A 20122-nucleotide genomic window follows, 5' to 3' on the forward strand; every position below is an offset into this window, starting at 1 on the left:
CTTGTGGGTTCAAAAAGAAGATCTAGAAGCCTTTCATACATGTACCAAGTTGGTGTCTCATCCGACCCTTATTAGATCTTCCTCCGGTTCTGAGAAATCGGTAAAGTGGGGGATTAAATCTTACTAAGATGTTGACTCGTTGCATTAATGATAAAGATCTTTGTGGAAACCCCCCAAAAAAAAAAAAAAAAAAAAAAAAATATCAGCCGTGGCCAAAGTTCTCTTCCTCAGAGAGGAGTTGGCATAGGAATAGAAGAGTCTTTTTGTAAAAACTGTATTTTAATTATTATGACGCTTGAGACCATAGTGTCGACCACATTCCCAGCATCATAACCCATTTGGAAGAGTTGAAGAACCAATATAGCATTCCCAACGATGTTGTCATGTGAGCACCAGTTGTAGGAGAATAACCTAGCCAGCCACCACACAATTGGGTAGCCTTTTCTGCTGAACTCTTCAAGTCTAGCATTCGGCTACCTTTACACTCATTCCTTCACCGTGTTATAGTCCACTCCAATTTAGCCCCCACTCAATCAATTAATGCCTTTTGTCTCTTTCTTAGCATGTACGTGCTCTGGTGGCAATATTTTCAAATAAATCCCATATTATAAACTGAGGAACAGTCTTGGCCATGTTGGGTTTTATCATGTGTTCGGCTCTTGCTTACTTTTGCCGACAACCCTTCAAACGAAAGGCCCTATAAGGAAAACTGGTTCCTTGTAAACGGTAACTGGGTGAGCTCGACTGAGGTCAAGGCGACTGGCGCTCGAGTCGCTAGATGCTTTAGGGACAAGGGTTGAAACAAAACTAACACTTTCCATATCTCGTGGTTTGTATGAGTCTTCTAATTTAACGAAAATATCTTCTTTTTTTGTAGTTGATTAGTTTGGCCAAGTTTCTTTTTCTGAAGAAGAAGAATTTCAGTTGACAGTCATCACTTCCTTGCCTTCTAAAGAGCTTTCCATTGCCACCATACATACCGAATCTCGTTTAAGAATGATTGATCTTTTAGGAGGTAAACTAACCAAACCTCAATGCCTTCATCTATGGTCTGGTCTTGGTGGATTTATATTATTTGTTGCTCATTTTTTCAACACTTCTTTTCACTTTACAAATGGAGAAATGGATGTTGAGGTTGAAAAGATCGCCCGCCGAGCTATGCACAAAAAGAACGCTCCCGGTGGCGTTTAAAAGTAGATAGTCGCCTGAGGTGTTGGTAAGAGCGGGCCAAACACTTAGCTTGCCAGTCCCAACCTACTTCTAAAGCTGGTATTGAGTACTCCTCCGAGTGTGGGGAGGGACAAATCCTCGGGCAAGTGCCTGATTACTGGCGGCTCGGACGCCCCTACTGCAAGAGGCTGGCGGTTGTTTCTTCCGCCCCTTAGCGGTTATAGGTAGGATCCAACCTATGTGATTGTCGTGTGCTTTGAGGATGCATTTCCCTAAGAGATTTACTCATACTTGAACATCCGTAAGGGAGTCTTTCATGGGGAGAGCATCGCGGACGCCATGCGAGGTTTGAAGGGGACACCCATGAGCAGGTGGCCCTTGCCTTTGATCTTCAGGCTGGGGTAAACTTTCATCAGGTTCCATGTTTCCCTCATGCATGTCATGATCTATACAATTTTTCCTTTAGCTAATCTTCATTATTTTTCCCTTTGCAGGCTCTTTTCGCCAATTTTGAAGGCTTAGACACCTCTTCAAGAAGAGAAAACAGAGCGCCAATTACGAGCGAGACATGAAGAGGTTGCAAGATGCTGTGAAGGCCAAACAGATGGAGTTCGGATCCACCAAGAAGGTTGTTAAGGCGGCTAAGAAAGAGGCTGCTCAACTGCAGATGAAGACCAAGTGCATAAGAAAGCAGTTGAGCGAATCTTCCACAAGCAAGCTCAAGACTACCATGGAGTTGGGCGAGGCTTAAGATGCCGCTTAGGCTTTGAGGAAGGAGAAAAAATGCATGCAAAAGGACTTGGATGAATCCTCCTAGGTTGGTGGTTAAGACATGGACAACTACTTTTAAATTCCGATTGGCCAGGAGCTCGCCAACAAACTCCGCTTCCAAGGCTACGTGGAGTTCTACAAAAAGGTGAATTTGGCCTATCCTGACTACGACCTAGATGTAGGAGACGACGAGGATGGCTCTGAGCATGATGAAGATAATAAGGTTCTCATGGTTGTTAGTGGAAATGGTGTTCGCATAAAGTTGTTGGTAGAAAGGGTGTTCGCATAAAGTTGCTGGTGAAAATGGTGTTCGCAAAAAGTTGCTCATTGAAATTGTGGTTTTTGGATATGAAGGCATGACGCTGCTTAGCATGTAAGACTATAGTGGAAACAGTTGGATAGGGAAACAACTAAATCTAGGCGGGGAAGCGGTAGTTATAGTAAACAATCGACATGGTGTTTGGCAACCAACTTAAACCTTAAAAGGTATAGGGTGTAGGCATTGTTGATTTTGCCTAAGGTTTCTTGAGTCAATTATAATGCTTGAATTTCTTGAATTACTTGAGGCTGATAATGCTTGGGACTTGCTCGATATGTTGAAATACATACAGCTAGGAATTCTTGAATCAGCATACTTGCATGGCTTAAAGTACTCAAATCTCTTGCTTGAACCATTGGTGCAGGAAATACCATTTTTTCTGCCATTCGAAAGCATTTCAGTCGCAAGGTTAACAGATTGGTATGCACTCGTACTTCACATGATTAGCATGTTTGTTGTTGGCACGACAAGTTTGATTTAACTTATCTAGCCTTGCTGGGTGTGAGTTTTTGCACATATTGCATTGATAAGCTTGCTTGTTTTCTTCTTTCCGGCAATAAATATGTATGCTTGTAGTGGAGAATATATAGTTTAGGCTTAGTACTCGAGCTGTTCATGAAAGTTTTAGCTCCAAACATGACCTAACAAGATATATTTGAGCATTAACAAATATGTTGGTCACATGAGCAAACTTCTAGCATGTAAGTTAACTCATGTAGTGAGCCGTTACATACTAAGTGGGCATGGTAAGCATTGAGTGAAACTATGAAATAAAAATACATGCAATCATCTATAGAGCGAGCAATGCAAGTCTTAACTATTTAATGATTTTAGGCATGATAAGTATGCCTGGAGAACCAATTTATGCATGCCTATGCACCTTCTTGACAAAAGAAATTAATACACTCCAAATCATAACTTATATAAATTGATGGCATGGCATATATAAACTTGATCGTAATTTATATTATAAGCATGCTTTATGTGTATAACGAGCAATTTATGCATTAAAGATAGGCATCCGATTGACTCTGTAAACACATGGTATTGAAATGAAATCAGTGGAAGATAAGGTTTAATGATTTTCTTATCTCTTGGGGCAGACATAGGCCACACGGTTGAGGTCTAGCTGAGACAGTGCCCAACATGAATGACTTTTAACTTTCTGGCAGCGAGTTTCGCACTCTCCAGCATTGAATGCCAACTTGGGCTTTGTTGTGAACATAGATTTTTATCTTTTCCCCTTGGAATTTGCAGGTTGCACCACTTTTGCTTGGCGTGGAATTGCTTGTCTGGCTTTGGTTGGCTTGGTTTTGCTTTGATGTGCTTGACTTAGATTAGCTTGATTGGTTTGGAAGCTTTTATTTGCTCGGCATAAATTTGCCTTTATTTGCTTGGCTCAAATGGTTTGCATGGCATGTATTATTAGCAAGTTAAGATGAGAGTTGGTGCATTTTAGATTTTTCAATAGGCGAAGGTTGAGTTACAGAGACTAAACTCGGGCAATGGAGCAGGGCTTAAACATGAAAAATGGAATATGGATTAAAACATATGTTAAGTGGGAGAAAAAGTGTGATTAGAAAGGCTAAGAATTTTGAATGTGGTTTGTGCTAAAGGTGATATGTTCTTGGAAATGAAGCATGGAGTTACGTAGCTCGTAAAAATGTGATGACAGCGGTTGGATTTTGCAACAACTCAAGTTTAGGCAATTGGGGAAGCTTTTTCACAGGTTGCTCAATTACTCTTATGGGAGTTGTCATGGTAAATGGGGAGGTTTTTTTGGCAATTGACTTGGATAAATGGCATGAGCTAGGAACGGTCTTCTTGGTTGGGTTGATATGTTTGGCTTGAAAGGTTTTCATGGCAAGTTGTAATTTATCATGTCTCATTCTTAATTTCTTAGCTTGGCATGTTGCATGTGCATCGTTTGAACAGTTGAGGAGCTTGTGTGACACTAAGTAGTTTTGTCTTTGGCTTGGCATGATGCATAGATTACGTTCGAATCATTGAGTGGCTTGCTTGGCATGTTGCATAGGCATAACTTGAAAGTTTATTAGCATGCTTTAAACTTTTTCTTGAGATTTCCCAATTTATTTGCTTGGTTTTGGCTTGCTCGAATGGTTTGCATGACTTGTAAAATAAGAGTTTTGCTTGGCCTATTGTAATTTTGCGTTGGTTTGACTTGTGAGGTTCTGACTTTTTGTTGGATACACGATGAAATATTAGTTATGTGCAGGAAGTCACACTGGAGCTAACGCTGGAAACTATTATTTCAACAGTTAGAAAGAAGAGTTTTTATGTTCTTGTTAATGCTTGGAACATTTCAGGACGTGTAATGGAATTTTCCTCATGAGAATTGAATAAATGACGGTGATGGTAATCTCAAGCAATGGGGTTTATCAAGAATTTTGTTGTATCAATGTTATAAAAGAACGAGTTGGATTAAGAGAGTAGCTTCCCGCTTCCATCGGATGAATATGCAGTGGTTGAAAGGCCAGTATAGGAAGGTTTAATTAGAGGATGGTTTTATATGGAATTACCAAGGCAATGAGAGTAAGCATGATGGCTTGGTATGGTTCAGGAAAATGTTACGTGGAAAGTATCACCAGCTGATGTTGACATAGCACCCAATAATTTCTCCATGTGATACTGGTAGTCGACCGGTCCTTTGACTTATAATTTGTAGTAATTCATTTATATATAAATAGCCAATTAAAGAAAAACAAAAATATACATAAGAGAAATCAGATATAAAAGAGTAAAGCAAAAATGGTGATACAAAGATATAGAAGAAATGCATTTACTTTTAAAGTTTATTTTCGTTTAGTTTTTTTCATTTCTTCCCTTTCATCCCATTACCCTTCATTACACTTTGTTCATCTCAAGCTCAAACAATGAAAAGCAAAAATAGAAAACAAAATGATTATCAAATAGACCCTAATATTAAGATTTCCATGTTTTTTACGAGGTCAATAAGAAATACAAACCCTTGACAACAACTTAATATGAGTCTGTCAAAGCTAATCACAATATGATGCACCAAAATCCCATTTTTTATTTTTTTAACAAATGATAATATTAGTGGATTAAATTTTAAGCTGTTAGGGAAGAATATGTGGAGATCGAATCCGTATCATAGTACATAGACATCATTGGTTTCCGCCAAATAAAGCATCATCTTCAAAAAATATTCTCATATTCGAGTACAAGCTAAACCCTCAAAAGACATTTGCAAGCTTAACTGAGAATATGACAACAAAATTTAAAGAAGAAAGATATGAAATATATGATCTTAAAAATAGAACATGGGAAGTGATTTTCCCACTCTCTCTCTATCAGCTTCATTCCTTATCTTGTTTCTAGCCACAAAACTAAATCAACCAACTGCGTTGATTGGCAGAAACAGATTTGGATCCCATCCGGATCCAAATTGTGAGAATCCTAAGGATCCTCACATCTTAACCATTCATTGAACATCATGCTGCTAGAAATCATTTGAATTTTATTTTATAAAATTAAATACAAATAGTACCTAATGGAACTGACCGCACGATATACAATGAACGGTTAAGATGTGAGGATCCCTAGGAACCCCATAAAGAGGATCTGGAGAGGATCCTTATCAGACGTAAACAAGTAAAAGAGTACAAGATGAAAAAATGGAGTACGAAAATCATTAAATGATTAATAAGATTTATTGTTGTATGATATTTTTCGCATACCTAGTAAAGTCCAACATAGTGCGTTGGACACGGAAAAGAACTCCAACTAACATTTTTCAAAAGGAGTATGATTCTCTTTCCTCCCAATCCCCTCCCCTTCCCTCCTAATCCCATTCCCTCCCCTCCCCATCGAATCCCATTCCCTCCCCTCCTCTCCTCTCCTCTCCTCTCCTCTCCTCTCTCACTTTCCTCTTTTTTTATCTCTCTATAAAAAAAAATTAACACAAAATGTTAACGTACCTTAATAATAACTGTTCGAATAAGAAGGGAATAAAGAGAAAGAGAATCCTATTTCTTTTCAAAATTTGCCACCGCTAAAACAGTGAATTTAGAAGACACTTTACCAATTAATCTCATGATTTAGAAGCCGAATCAATGGCCCAAAGAACCCTTTAACGACCTAATCTTTTTGTATAAAAGGAGAAAAGGTGTTTTTAGATCTCTTTTTATAAAGCCAGTTGGCACACGTGTGGTGCTAATCATGTTTAGCACCAAGCCCACCTCAAAGCAATCATTCACTCCATTTCTTAGGCTCCCCCACGTAACACAAACTCACGCTCAAATCACAGACAAACTGCTTCTTCAAAACTTTCATTTCTTCCGTCTTCCACTCCCAAATATTAAGAAATAAAAGGACTAGCATGAAATGAGTTTAGTGTTACATGACGTTTCAATTTAATAATAATGCATTATTATGTTTAAATTTTTTCTCACAAGATACTGCGCGATTACGTCAGAATAATACAATACCAATGAACTCGTTCTATATATAAGTTGATCTCATTAAAAATCTTAACAGATGATAGAGATTTTATTATGCTTTATCTCACTTTTTTGCTATAATTATCATCATCATCCTTCCATCAGTATGCTGTAACCACCAATCGATACATCTTCCAAACCTGGGCCACCGCCGCTCGTGCAAGTGCATGCTAGGAATGGCCCATCAACAGCTTTTTCTTGTCCAGATAACAAGTTTAAGGTGAAATTTGGTAGAAAAGTAGAATACATATGTTACATGGTGGGTACGTATCTATATTACCAACCAATGGATCTTCTCCAACACAATGAGATAAAAATATCTTATAAAGGAAATTGTGTGAGTGGTGCATGAGTAATTACCTATGCTTATTAGTAGACCTGACAATTTGTTACATAACTTGTTAAGTCCAATTCGAAACGACACGAAAATAACGGGTTTCAGGTCAACATGTTAACTAATTATATCGTTATCGGGTCACACATTAATAAACCTTTATTAACAGGTTCTTGACAGATCTATCCGCGAGCAACCTATTTCAATCCAATAAGAACAAAAAGTTAATTTGATCATTTTAAACTACTAAAAGACCTTACTACAATAGCTATCTATAGTAGAGAAGTGAGATTAAAAACTTGTACAAAACATACAAAATACTGAAGCAATTTGTAAATACCAAAGTACATTAAAAAAGTCATAATAATTACTTTACAAGTGCGAAAAATGATAATTACTTTACAAGTGTGAAAAATGTCAAAAAAATATACAAATGTTTGTGATCACATCGTTTACGCTTTGACAATAGGTACATTGTTGTTTAAATTTTTAAAACCCTCAATCCCTCATGAACAATATATTTAGGGGAGTTCAAAATAAATAAAAATTTATAATAATTAATGTAAGACTGTGAAAAACGTGAAAAGAATATACAAACGCTTGTGATTGCATTTTCTACACTTAGACGATGGTTACATCGTCGTTTAGATTTTAAAACCCTCCAAACCCTCATGAATAGTGTTTATTGTTTGAAAGCAAAATTATTAAAAATTAATGCAAAAGTGTGAAAAATGTAAAAAGATAAATACACACACACACACACACACACACACACACACACACAACTCTTGTAATGACAAACTTTACAACTTTCATGAAGAGACAAACTCCGAAATTCGACACCACAATCCATAATCCATAAACCCTTGATTTCAGAGTTGATCTCCTTACAATAGTTGTAGAGCTTGTTATTATGAGCATTTATATATTTTTCTTTTTTTATATCTTTTACAATTCTACATTAATTAAAAACTATTAAAAAAAAACCTTACTACAATAATAGTCATAGGATTTAATCTCACCTACCATTGGATTCTTTGATCTCACTGAAGTGGTCCCGCCCGGGCCGGGATGTGACACTTACGTTTTTAGTATTACGTTTTTTATTTGATTATTTATCAATTTAATATAATTTTTTTTTAACTGGTAACGGGTCGGGTCATATTGCCCATTCATTTTAACAAGTGTTAGACGACACGATCCGTTAAGATATCAGGTATGTTATGAAAACAACACGAACACGAGAAACACACACGAATGCTAGGTCTACTTATTAGCTACTTGAGGTAGAATGTTTTGTTGTGCTTAGAAAGGGTGTGCTGTCAACACACCTATTTTTACTTCACACACAACTTCTCAATTTCTGATTGTCAGATCCAATGAATTGAATAAGGTCAATAGCCAAAATTAACAAAGGTATGTGGGAGGTAAAAATAGGTGTGTGAATAACACTGTCCACTTAGAAGCTTACCCATTAATAGCAATTTATAAGTAAATATTACCAGGTTCTACATATGAAGATTTAAAAGTATCATAGTAATTTGTGATACTTGATTATTGGGTGAAAATTTTTACGTTATGTATATAAAAACTTAGAACATATTTTATTGAAAGTGTTCAAGTAACAAATTGAGAGTATTAATAACGCTGATTAAACTGCAATAGTTAAAGAGTTTTAACAACTCATTTTTTTATGCACTAACATGTATATACATATATGCAATCACAGTCCTTTAGGGCTTAGTGACACACGCCGACCCGGATTGTCCGCTAGGACTCCAAATCGAGCTATGCTGGCCGACACTTGGAAGGTGATGAAGCCATAAATATGTGATAATGTAACTATGAATAAATTTAAACCTAAAAGTGCCTCAATATACGAGTGCTCGGTATCACGTGTACAATCGTGCCAATGTAGATTGCTGCGGGAGAACAGTTACTTTCCATCGTCCTGGATTGTCTAAAGTTACATTTGTGGGCAAGCAGAGTGGGGTGAGGCATGGCGTTATTTCTGCTGTGAGGGCTAAAAAGTTGTTAAAGAAAGATGGGACATTGAGGCATTTTTAGGTTTAAATTTATTCATAGTTTACACATTATCACATATTTATGGCTTCGTTACCTTCCAGGTGTCGGCCAGCATAGCTTGATTCGGAGTCTTAGAAGACAATCCGGGTCGGAGTGTGTCACTTAGGGGGATGATCTAGCTATCTCCACTTGGGTGACTCAATTATTGATCACAAATTTACATCTACAAAAAGCAAAGGGTGTTGTAAGCTAAAGCTTAAGGAGAGTGGAAAGAGTGAAAAGGACTCCCTCTATTTATTTTTAGACTACTCTTCCACTCATCCATTGCTTCTTCCTCCCACACCAACACCACCAAAACTATAACAATGGCTTCCGAGAAGGTTGAGACTGTTATAGCTGGAAACTACGTCGAAATGGAAAGGGAAGAGAGTGATGCCCAGACAAGTTCTAAGAGCAAGCTATCAACATTTCTTTGGCATGGTGGCTCAGCATATGATGCATGGTTTAGCTGCGCTTCTAACCAGGCACGCACAAATCTAATCTTAATTACAAAAATACACACACACACACACACATATATATATATATATATATATCATTGTATTAATGTAACTATGCAACTTGATGTATGTAGCTAATTATCTTCATTTGGTTTTAATGGAATTAATATTTAATATATATTGCAGGTTGCTCAAGTGCTTCTCACACTGCCATACTCATTTTCCCAACTGGGTTTGTTATCTGGAATACTATTTCAGCTTTTTTATGGATTGATGGGAAGCTGGACTGCTTACCTCATCAGTTTACTATATGTCGAGTACAGAACTAGAAAGGAGAGAGAAAAGGTGGATTTTAGGAACCATGTAATTCAGGTATGTATAATCTATAATTTTTTTATTCTCTATCCTATCAATCTTGCTGCCATGAAATGTTGAGGGTTTTGTTGTACAGTTAATGTTCATAATCCATTTTCTTTAATATCACATAATTTCAATTCGGGATTCATGTGTAAGCCCTTGATAACATTCCACTTCAGATTTCAAAGAAAAATACTTCCAACGCAAAACGTCAATACTGATTGGTAATTAATTTGCAGTGGTTTGAAGTTCTTGATGGGCTCTTGGGAAAACATTGGAGGAATGTAGGCCTCTTTTTCAACTGCACTTTTCTTCTCTTTGGATCTGTAATTCAGTTAATTGCCTGTGCAAGGTAAGTATTCATAACTATATAGATATTATGAATTACATAAAAGTTGGTATTGGTTTGTCTGATGCTTTTGTTTTAATCCCAGTAACATCTACTACATAAACGACAATCTCGACAAGAGAACTTGGACTTACATCTTTGGAGCTTGCTGTGCTACAACTGTCTTCATCCCCTCATTCCATAATTACAGAATTTGGTCATTTTTGGGCCTTATTATGACTACTTACACTGCTTGGTATCTCACCATCGCTTCGCTTATCCATGGGCAGGTATTTTAATTATATAAATATATACAGTATGAATTCATTATATAATTAATTTAAATCAGCAAAAATCTTAGAAGTTCTTTTTGCAGTCAACCCTAATTATAATTAATTTCTATGTGTCCACAAAGGTTGAGGGAGTGAAGCACTCTGGTCCAAGCACAATGGTTCTCTACTTCACTGGGGCTACCAACATTCTCTACACATTTGGTGGACATGCTGTTACAGTGTGAGCATTTGTAAATAATTATAAGGGTTCTTTAGATATAAGCCCTGACAAATTACATTTCATAAACAAAAACCCATATAAATTTAAATCTCTAAATAAAACCCAATTTTCAAACAAACTGACATGTAAGCAAAAAAGTGACCTATTGTTACAACATATTTACAACTTATGCCACAACTCCCTAATTAAGTCAATAAAGGTTATCATAACTCACCCTAATTATGATGAGCAACAAGCTCCTATACTGTTAATATATTATACCAACAAATTTACCTATATTTTGTTGATTAAATAATAAGTTTATTTATCTAAGAAATATCAATAGTATGCCTAATAAGTGTATTTATACGAGAAATATCGATAATATGCCTACTAATAGAGGCTCAGAATGCATGATAAACATGTATGAAATATTATACTAATTTACCTATATTTTGTAGATTCACTAATGTAAATAATAAAATATATTTTATACGAGAAACATCAATAGTTTGCCTAATAAGTATATTTATATGAGAAATACCAATAATATGCCTACAAATAGAGGCTTGGGATGCATGACAAACATGTATGAAATATTATACTAATTTACCTATACAAATTAATTTACCTATATTTTGTAGATACACTAATTTAAATGATAAATATATTTTATACGAGAAATATTAACAATATGCCACCTAATAGAGGCTCAGGATCCATGATAAACATGTATGAAATCTTATACTAATTTACCTACATAAATTAATTTACCTATATTTTCCAGATTCAAAAATTTAATAACAGGTGCATTATTTTTCAAAATGACCAAAACTATTAGTACTAAGTAGGTACACTAATCTTTTCAAAACAAAAAAAATAGGTACATTGATGTTCGAAAAATAAAACAAAACATACTAGACACATCATTTTTTACCCCTTTTGTTTTAAAGAAAACAAAAGCATGGTTTTTATTAAATCGCAATAGGGTACATTAATCTGAAAATTTATTGTTGAATTCAAAAAGTTTTGAATTTTTATTCCTACGTCAACTAAAATTTCAAAGCCAGTACACACGTTACAAGAACATTAAAAAAGCTTTCCATTTTAATTTTGATATCAACATAAACTGCTATAATGACTTAACTAAGGGTAATTTGGGGAATCCAAATAATATTAAATATGACGCACAATCTCGATTAGGTAATTTGCTTAGGTGGAGCCTAGTCATTGAGTTTTTATTAGAAAAATATGTTATTGTGGGTTTTATGTAAAAAAAAATTGAGTTTGAAGGGGTAAAGTCACATTTTCAGTAATTATAATGAATAAATAAGCAGTAATGATAATAACCTGGGTTTTAATTAATTAATTTGATTAACAAGGATTAATTAATGTGGTGTGGTACATATATAGGGAAATTATGCATGCAATGTGGAAGCCACAGAAGTTCAAGTTAATATACTTGATGGCAACACTGTATGTGCTGACCTTAACCCTACCATCTGCGTCTGCTGTCTACTGGGCTTTCGGGGACAATCTCTTGACTCATTCCAATGCCCTAGCCATGCTTCCAAAGACTAGGTTTAGAGACACTGCAGTAGTCCTAATGCTCATTCATCAGGTAATTAATTAACGCGGTTTCTTAATCACATCTATTATTTCTAAATATTAATTGTTGAATTACATATATAATTGGATTAATTTGTGCATGCAGTTTATCACATTTGGATTTGCTTGCACTCCCTTGTACTTTGTGTGGGAGAAATTCATTCAAATGCATGAGACCAAGAGCATGGTGAAGAGGGCACTGGCGAGGCTCCCAGTGGTGATCCCGATATGGTTCCTTGCCATCATATTCCCATTCTTTGGGCCCATCAACTCAACTGTTGGATCTCTTCTTGTCAGCTTTACTGTCTACATAATTCCTGCTTTAGCTCACATGGTCACCTTTGCTTCTGCATCTGCTAGAGAGGTTAGTCTTCCTTTTCTCTTTGCATGGGGTCGAATCATTGCTAAGGATAATGGTCGAATATATCTTACATAATCATTGCTAACGATAATGCTCAAATATATCTGAAATATATCATACATGTTATGTTATTAAACTATCATTTTTTACTGTATATTCATATAAGAACATACTTAATTCATAATTTAGATTGATAATTGACTGACATGACATACTAATCCTTTATGTTGCTATATATAGAAATATAAGTTTGAATAATTGCTAAGCAGAGTAACGTTCTCATACCATGTATCAAACATGTAATTGTAAATTTAGACCATTCAAAGAATATGAGTTACGTATTCTAATTTGTTTAATGAATACCGTACATTTGCATCAAAAAAAAAAAAAAGAAAAAAGAATAATCAAATTAGTAAGTACTTTTGTTTGATAATTTGATATATTCATTGTTGTTTTTCATTTCGTTAAATGAAAATATTAATTGGCATATGATATACAATTCATGGTTTGAACTGACAGTTTGATAACATAACTTATCAAACCGTGTTAAGAAGATATGAACGGACATATGAGTGCAGGTATATTGACTAGTTGTTGTTTTTTATGGCACATATGCAGAATGCTGTGGAGAAACCACCATCATTCTTAGGAGGCTGGGCAGGATCATACACCATGAACATCTTTGTGGTGGTATGGGTTTTGATAGTGGGATTTGGGTTTGGAGGATGGGCAAGCATGCTCAACTTCATAAACCAAGTTAATACATTTGGTCTATTCACAAAGTGCTACCAATGCCCCCCTCACAAAACTTGAGTAGTAGATTCCCCTTCCAAAAGTTTTTAACAATTTTAAGATACATATGTAAGTGTGTGTAAAGAGATTGGCATTTGCAACCCTTTCTTTTCTTTCTTTTTTTCCTTACTTGATTTGTATTATTATTATTTTTATATATTTTAGCTATTTTGTAAGACCTATTGTTGATGGCTTTTTCAGAAAAGGTGTGATGGCAATTATCATGGCCACCCTTATACGGACCCTACAGTTGTACCCTTATGTGTTGATTAATTAATCTTCTTTTAATTAACAAATGCAAACCCCCCTGATTTTTCTCTTGTGGCCGGGACCTAATTTATCAATTATAGTTCTATAATCCAATTGACATATCTCTATATCTACTTAATTAAGGTTTAAATTCTCTAGGAATGATTGTAATACTTTGCTTTTTGCCGATAGTTGAAGTAATCATTCTTCCATGAAATGTTATTATTGTACATCATTTTTAACAAAACTTTATTAAGTCAATTTTCTTTTGCAGCACATAGCACTAAGTGATTTGAAAAATGAATGATTAGATTTTGTATATGAGAATGAATATTGTAATTGGACTTGTTATTAAGTCATAAATCACATCTTACGTGGTCATAACTTGAATATTTTGCAATAAGTTCATACCAAGTATACGCTTTGCCTTCAACTATGTAGCACCACATCCGCAACTTTCAACCCTTGAAGAACATATATATAGATACATACATATATAGATATATATATATATATATATATCTATATATATGTATGTATGTATGTATCTATATATATATATATATATATAGATAGTTAGAAAGACTTAGATTTTTGGCATGGATGCCGGCCACATCAACCTCAATAGGCGAGATAGCTAGCTGTGTGTTGATTGGGTGCTTAGAAGGCCCCATGTGTCAGCAATAAGGTACAACTCTTGGACTTTGCATGAGAGAGGATCCTCGTCGGATCCTTTTATGAGGATCCTGAGAATTCTCCAATCACATTTATTCATTTTATATCATGCTGTTAGTTTTTGCCAGATACTCATTATATTTAATTTTAAATAAAAAAATTTATAATGATTTTTATTCATACGATATACGATGAACATATGTGATTAGAGGATCTTCAGAATCCTCACAAAGAGAATCCAGCGAGGATTCTCTTGGACTTTGCATTGCGTGAGAAACAGTAGCATGCTGCTGCAAAAGTTAAAAGTTTATGGTATTTTCTCGTATCAATTATAATTAAAGAAAATTGCTATTAAAAATTCGTTTACATGTGCATATGAATATCAACCGTTAATAAAAGTAAGGGCTGGTTTGGTATTGCTATGCTTTGAAAAAAAGCTGATTCTGCTGTGCTGTGAGAATAAGCAGCTGTGAAATAAAGCATCAGAGTGTTTGGTAAACTTTTTTGTAAAAGTGCTTTTGAAAAAAAAAAAAGCAGTATTAGAGTGTTTGGTAAACTTTTATGTAAAACAGATGTGAAAAAAAGCCGGTTTTTCAAAGCTAGGTTTTGCAGCTTCTTGTTTTTGGCTTTTTTTCATCTAAAACTGTGAAAAAAACCTGAAGCTGAGTGTTTACCAAACCAGTACCAAACCAGGTCTAAGTATCACAGCTCGTCCATGATTAATAGATGCTCACATGCAAGTAACACAACTCTTGATTTGATGTGTTCTTTATGTACGTTCCTTACCCCCAAATATGCATTTGTACACGCCTTAAACGACAAGCAAAATAAGTTTGAGAACTTCAATCATCTAGTACTTGGCAGAACTAGACCAGTTGAACTTAAATTATTGGCATGACACATGTGAAAGAGAGAGGAGGATTAAAAATAGTTTGCCGACCAAGCCCGAATCACATGTTCATACCAAGACTAAAAAAGAATCTAATTAGCCCATCAAAACACATTGGTCAAGTTGGTTTTTTGAGTCTCGACCAACCAATTCAAGAAAATTTTGTAGGCCCTGTAGACCCATTTGAGTACATATTACAAACAATCTATCCATAGCATGGTCGAGAAGTTTTATATGTAATTGTAACACTGTTATATGATGTTTAAATTAAAATCATAGCACTTATAATTGATTAATCTGATTTATAATATTTTAGGGTAAAACATGCGGTGACCGTGACGTAACAGAAAATCTCTTGAAAAAAACCTAGTGGGAGACGGGATGAGAGTCAAGAGGGGAACAAGGGGGAAATTTCTAGGGTTAGGGTCCACTCTGGTACAATTAATCCACTTGGATAATTGGATTTGTTTTGCAAATTTCAGCTGGGTTGTAATTAATTGGCTAACTAGTTGGATAAAGGAGGGGAGGGAAATTTCAATTAAGGTAGATTTTCAAGAGAAACTAGTGTTTTTTCTTTCCAATAAGGTTCATGATGTTGTTTGTCTTAATGAGGTAGTGTCTCGGAAGGTTTTTTTTATAATCATTATGTTAGGAGAGGTGAGTGTGAAGAGCTAATCCACAATGAGAAGATAAAGAGACGGGGGATTTACCCAAGGTGGGTGAGTTGGGGGGTGACGCGAGCTGTTGTTTGCTACCGTATATTGGATGTTTTGCTATTCAGAGTGTGCAAGGAAGTTGGGGATATGCAGAAGCCGAGGACTCTCCCAAGAAAATAATCTTGGCCGATGAAGCCAACGCTCGATGGCTGTTGCAAGGTGAGTGTTTTCCCAAGAGGGTTGTGCAAGGTAAGTTTCATTTCTTATTAGGCTTACTACTGCATTGTTAATTATGGTGATAGAAGGAAGCTAAGGAGTTGCTATTGTTTGTCTGGTTTTTCGATTTCTAGCTCAAATTATGTTTTCGAGCAGTTAATTATTAGGTTTTACGTGTTTAATTGGTTTGCCTTTATGAGTCTCGAGGCTGAGCATGCTTACTTTGTTGCTTGGATTGGCTCTTTTAGTATTCAGCTCATTATTAGATTTTACTTGTGTATGACTATTGATCTTCAACCGTTAAGTGTTTGGTGTTACTTTTGCGCTAGTATTTATAGGGGTTTGGAGTTGGGTGTTACTTCCATCCTAACTCTTATTACTCTTTGCTTGTACCTTCTTCTTTCAACCATGATGGTCATTTCCCAACTCGAAGTCTCCTCCTCTAGGCAAGCTTGTATTCCCACTAACCCCAGAATTCTTTCTTGGGCTAATAAGTTTGTCAACCCTTTGCCTGGACAACCCCCGGTGGTGGTGAAAGGTGCTTTCAGTACCTTTACACTAGAAAGTGGCGTTACCAGAGTCTTTACCAATCTTTATTCCAACCTTAATGTCGAGTACATGGATAGTAGAGTCCTTATGGGCAAGCTTGTGGGAAAACAGCTTGATGCAAGGACCATTAAATGGAAGCTTGGTCTAACTTGGGGGGATAAAGTTAAGAATCCAATTTATCTTGATCACTTTGGTCATAGGTGGTATGCCATTGAGTTTATTGATGAGGAGGAGTTTTCTTTGGATAATAGGCCCTGATATGTAAGAGGGAAAATTTTTCATATGGAAAGATGGAATGTCCATTTTCGGGACATGGACTTTATTTCCAACCTGAGAGTTTGGTTAAGGATTCCAAAGGTACCAGTACAATATAGGGATGCTGAGATTCTAAAAGTAATTACTCAGCCTGTGGGAAATTTTATTCGAGCATATGAGACCACCTTGTCTGGTCTAAATGGCCTTTTTGTGAGAGTCTTACTGGAAGTAGACCTTAGGCTACCACTTAAGATGATTCTGGTTGTCTACTAGTGGATAGGATATTTGAGGATGAACTTGTGATTTGCCCAGCTGATTTCCCAGTTAGTGAGGAGACCAAAAACGAGTTACAAGATGGGGTTATGCTTTTGTTCCATCAGCCCACTCTGGTTGATGAATTCAGCTCTGTGGATGGGGATGTTCAGGTTCGTGGGGACAACGTTCAGGAGCAGCATGTGGAGGATGAGAGGTGGACTCAAGTGCCTGTGAGGTGGACTAAGAATAACAGTAGGGGGGAGAGGTTCTGTTCGTAGAGATGGTAGAAGTTATGATAATGTAGTTAGAGGGATTAGAACTTGGGTTTCGAGGGCGGATTTGGTGTCTAAGTGGTGCCCTATGGTTGATGGGGGCTCTGTTTCTGGGGCTAGTGGTGGGAAGAGCGGTGCAGTAGAGCTTGTGAATGATAGGGGAAGAGTGCGAAGGAGATTACAGACCTTGAAGCTGGGGATGAAGTGTTTATGGAAACCGAGGATGGAGAGTTTGAACAAGTGCAAGTTGGGGGTAATAGGAAGAGGATAAGAAGTAAGGCTAAAGGAGGAATGGGACCAAGCTACAATCTGGAAGATGTTGACTAATGAAGTTGTTGCTTTGGAACCGCAGGGGCTGGGGCAGACCTGATTTTGCCAATCAATTTAATTTCTTTTGTTGTTTAAATGCTTTAGATGGTTTTTGTATTGTTGAACTGAGGTCTGACCTTGATAGTGGTCTTTGTTCTGTGTTCTCTAAGAGGTTCACTAAAATGTTTTTTGCTAAGAGGGTTGGCAGGGCTGGAGGCCTTTATTTGTGTTGGAATGATTTAAATATTATCTAGTTGTGCTTGCTCATAATTCTAGATTTATTCATTGTGAAGTTACTGAAAAGTGTTTGGATAGGCAATTTCTTCTTACCTGTATGTATGCTTACCCCCAAAAGTGTCTCTAACCCTAGTTGTGGAACGAAATTCTTTCTCTGGTTCCAAGTAATAATTTCAACCAATCTTGGATGCTTCTAGGTGATTTTAACAACATTGTTAATATGGAAGAATAAGTTGGAGGCGACAGAAATGTAAATATTCACATGATCAACTTTAATAACTTCCTTAATGAAGGAAATTTAATTGCTATTTCTACCACTGGTGTATCGTTCACCTAGTGTAATGGACATAAGGATAATACCATTATTTTCGAAAGAATAGATAGGGCCATTGCTAACATGAACTGGTTTAACTCTTTTCCTAATGCTACTCTTCATAACTACCCTATATTTGGGTCTGATCATAGCCCGATTTTGCTTGAGACTAGTAGCTATAGAAGTGAGAATAATCTGGGTGGGAGCTCTTTTAAATTTGAAGCTATGTGCCTTTCCCACTCGGGATTGTTGTTGGAAAAGCTTGGGAGCATAATATTTTTGGTAGTGCTTGTGAAAAGGTTAGGGGATACCTAGGACTTTTAAGTTTCTGGTTAGAAATTGGAAAAAAGAAGTTTTCGGGTATTTATTTGAAAAAAAGAAGAAGAATAAAAGCCTTCTTTGGGACCTGTACAAAATTCAATAGGAGATTATGATTGTTTCTGATCCTAGTAACCTCCTTAATAGAGCGATTGAAAGTGAAAATCAGCTGAGTGATGTGTTAAAGAGTGAGGAATTGTTCTGGGCCTAGAAGGCTAGAACTAACTGGTTGTAACTTGGAGATAAGAACACTAGATATTTCCAAACGGTGGCCAACATAAGAAGGAGAAGAAATCAAATTAATAAAATAAAAGATAACCAAGGTAATTGGTGGTGGAAAGGCGAAGGTTTGGAGAGAGTTTTTGTTCAGGATTTTAAAGCTAGGTTCTCTGCTTATTTCAGACCTGCTCAAGGAGCTCTGGAATATTTCATTAACATTATTGATCCTTGTATTAGTGATGAGCAAAATGGTAACTTAAATAGGCCTATCCTTGGTAGTGAGGTGTATGAAGCTGTTAAAAGCATTGGTGCTTTGAAAGCACCTGAACCAGATGGTATTCATGCTTCCTTGTATCAAAACTGTTGGGAGATTGTTGGTCCCTCATTGGTTAATTTAGTTAAAGATTTTTTTTCAATAGTGGCTTGAGCCTCAGATTGATAAACCACACTAATATTGCTCTCATTCCAAAGGTGGAAAATCCCGAGTTAGTATCTAACTTTAGACCGAATAGCCTTTGTAATTATAAGATCATTACTAAAATTCTGGTGAGTAGAATTAAGCCTTTGTTAAATGATTGCATATCCAAGAACTAGGGAGCTTTTGCCCCTGGTAGATCCATTCAGGATAACATCCTCATTGCACATGAACTTTTTGCCTCTTTTAAGAGTAAAAAAAAGGTAGAAAGGGTGCTATGGTCATTAAGCTTGAAGCTTATGATTTCCTCAATTCGGATTATATTAAGGGTGTGCTAGCTAAATTTGGCTTTAATAATCACTGGATTAAGCTTATCATGGAGTGCATTAGTTCAACTTCTTTTTCTATCCTTATTAATGACAAAATCCATGGTTATTTCTGTCCTTCTAGAGGTATTAGGCAAGGAGACCCTCTTCACCTTATATTTTTATCTTTTGTATGGAACCCTTAATTAGAAACTTGAATAAGTTGGGAGAATCTTCCAAAGGCAATGTTGGTATGTTGACTGCACCTAAGGGCTTTAGAATTGCTAATATGATGTATGCGGATGATTGTCTGATTTTTGCTAAGGCTACTGGAACTGCAGCCAGGAATATTGCTAAGGTTCTAGATAACTTCGCTCAACCTTCTGGTCAAAAGATCAACTATCATAAGTTGTCTTTTTATTTTTCAAATAACACCAATCACCATGTTA

The 20122-nt window shown here is 36.1% G+C and overlaps 1 protein-coding gene and 1 long non-coding RNA gene across 2 annotated transcripts; both read left to right on the forward strand.

Annotated features, from left to right (window-relative positions):
* Nucleotides 1-355: 355 nt before the first annotated feature.
* Nucleotides 356-4917, forward strand: LOC148690490 (uncharacterized). The gene is made up of 3 exons (XR_015956445.1): nucleotides 356-1571; nucleotides 1665-2680; nucleotides 4497-4917. It is a non-coding gene; the product is annotated as an uncharacterized LOC148690490 (long non-coding RNA).
* A 4390-nt stretch (nucleotides 4918-9307) lies between these two features.
* Nucleotides 9308-13837, forward strand: LOC137708891 (auxin transporter-like protein 3). The gene is made up of 8 exons (XM_068448056.2): nucleotides 9308-9627; nucleotides 9790-9975; nucleotides 10200-10312; nucleotides 10395-10578; nucleotides 10704-10801; nucleotides 12194-12401; nucleotides 12495-12752; nucleotides 13368-13837. Exons 1-8 carry the CDS (start codon nucleotides 9469-9471, stop codon nucleotides 13560-13562), a joined length of 1401 nt encoding a protein of 466 aa, XP_068304157.2. The 5' UTR covers nucleotides 9308-9468; the 3' UTR covers nucleotides 13563-13837.
* The last annotated feature ends 6285 nt before the right edge of the window (nucleotides 13838-20122 follow it).

Source organism: Pyrus communis, chromosome 15, assembly GCF_041283825.1.
Source record: "Pyrus communis isolate YQ-2024b chromosome 15, ASM4128382v1, whole genome shotgun sequence".
Lineage (NCBI taxonomy): Eukaryota > Viridiplantae > Streptophyta > Magnoliopsida > Rosales > Rosaceae > Pyrus > Pyrus communis.

Coding starts and splice junctions, on each gene's coding strand:
- LOC137708891 (XM_068448056.2), top strand. CDS start 9,469: ATGGCTTCCGAGAAGGTTGAGACTGTTATAGCTGGAAACTACGTCGAA. Junction 9,628..9,789: donor TTAGCTGCGCTTCTAACCAG/GCACGCACAAAT, acceptor TATATATTGCAG/GTTGCTCAAGTGCTTCTCAC. Junction 10,579..10,703: donor CTTCGCTTATCCATGGGCAG/GTATTTTAATTA, acceptor GTGTCCACAAAG/GTTGAGGGAGTGAAGCACTC.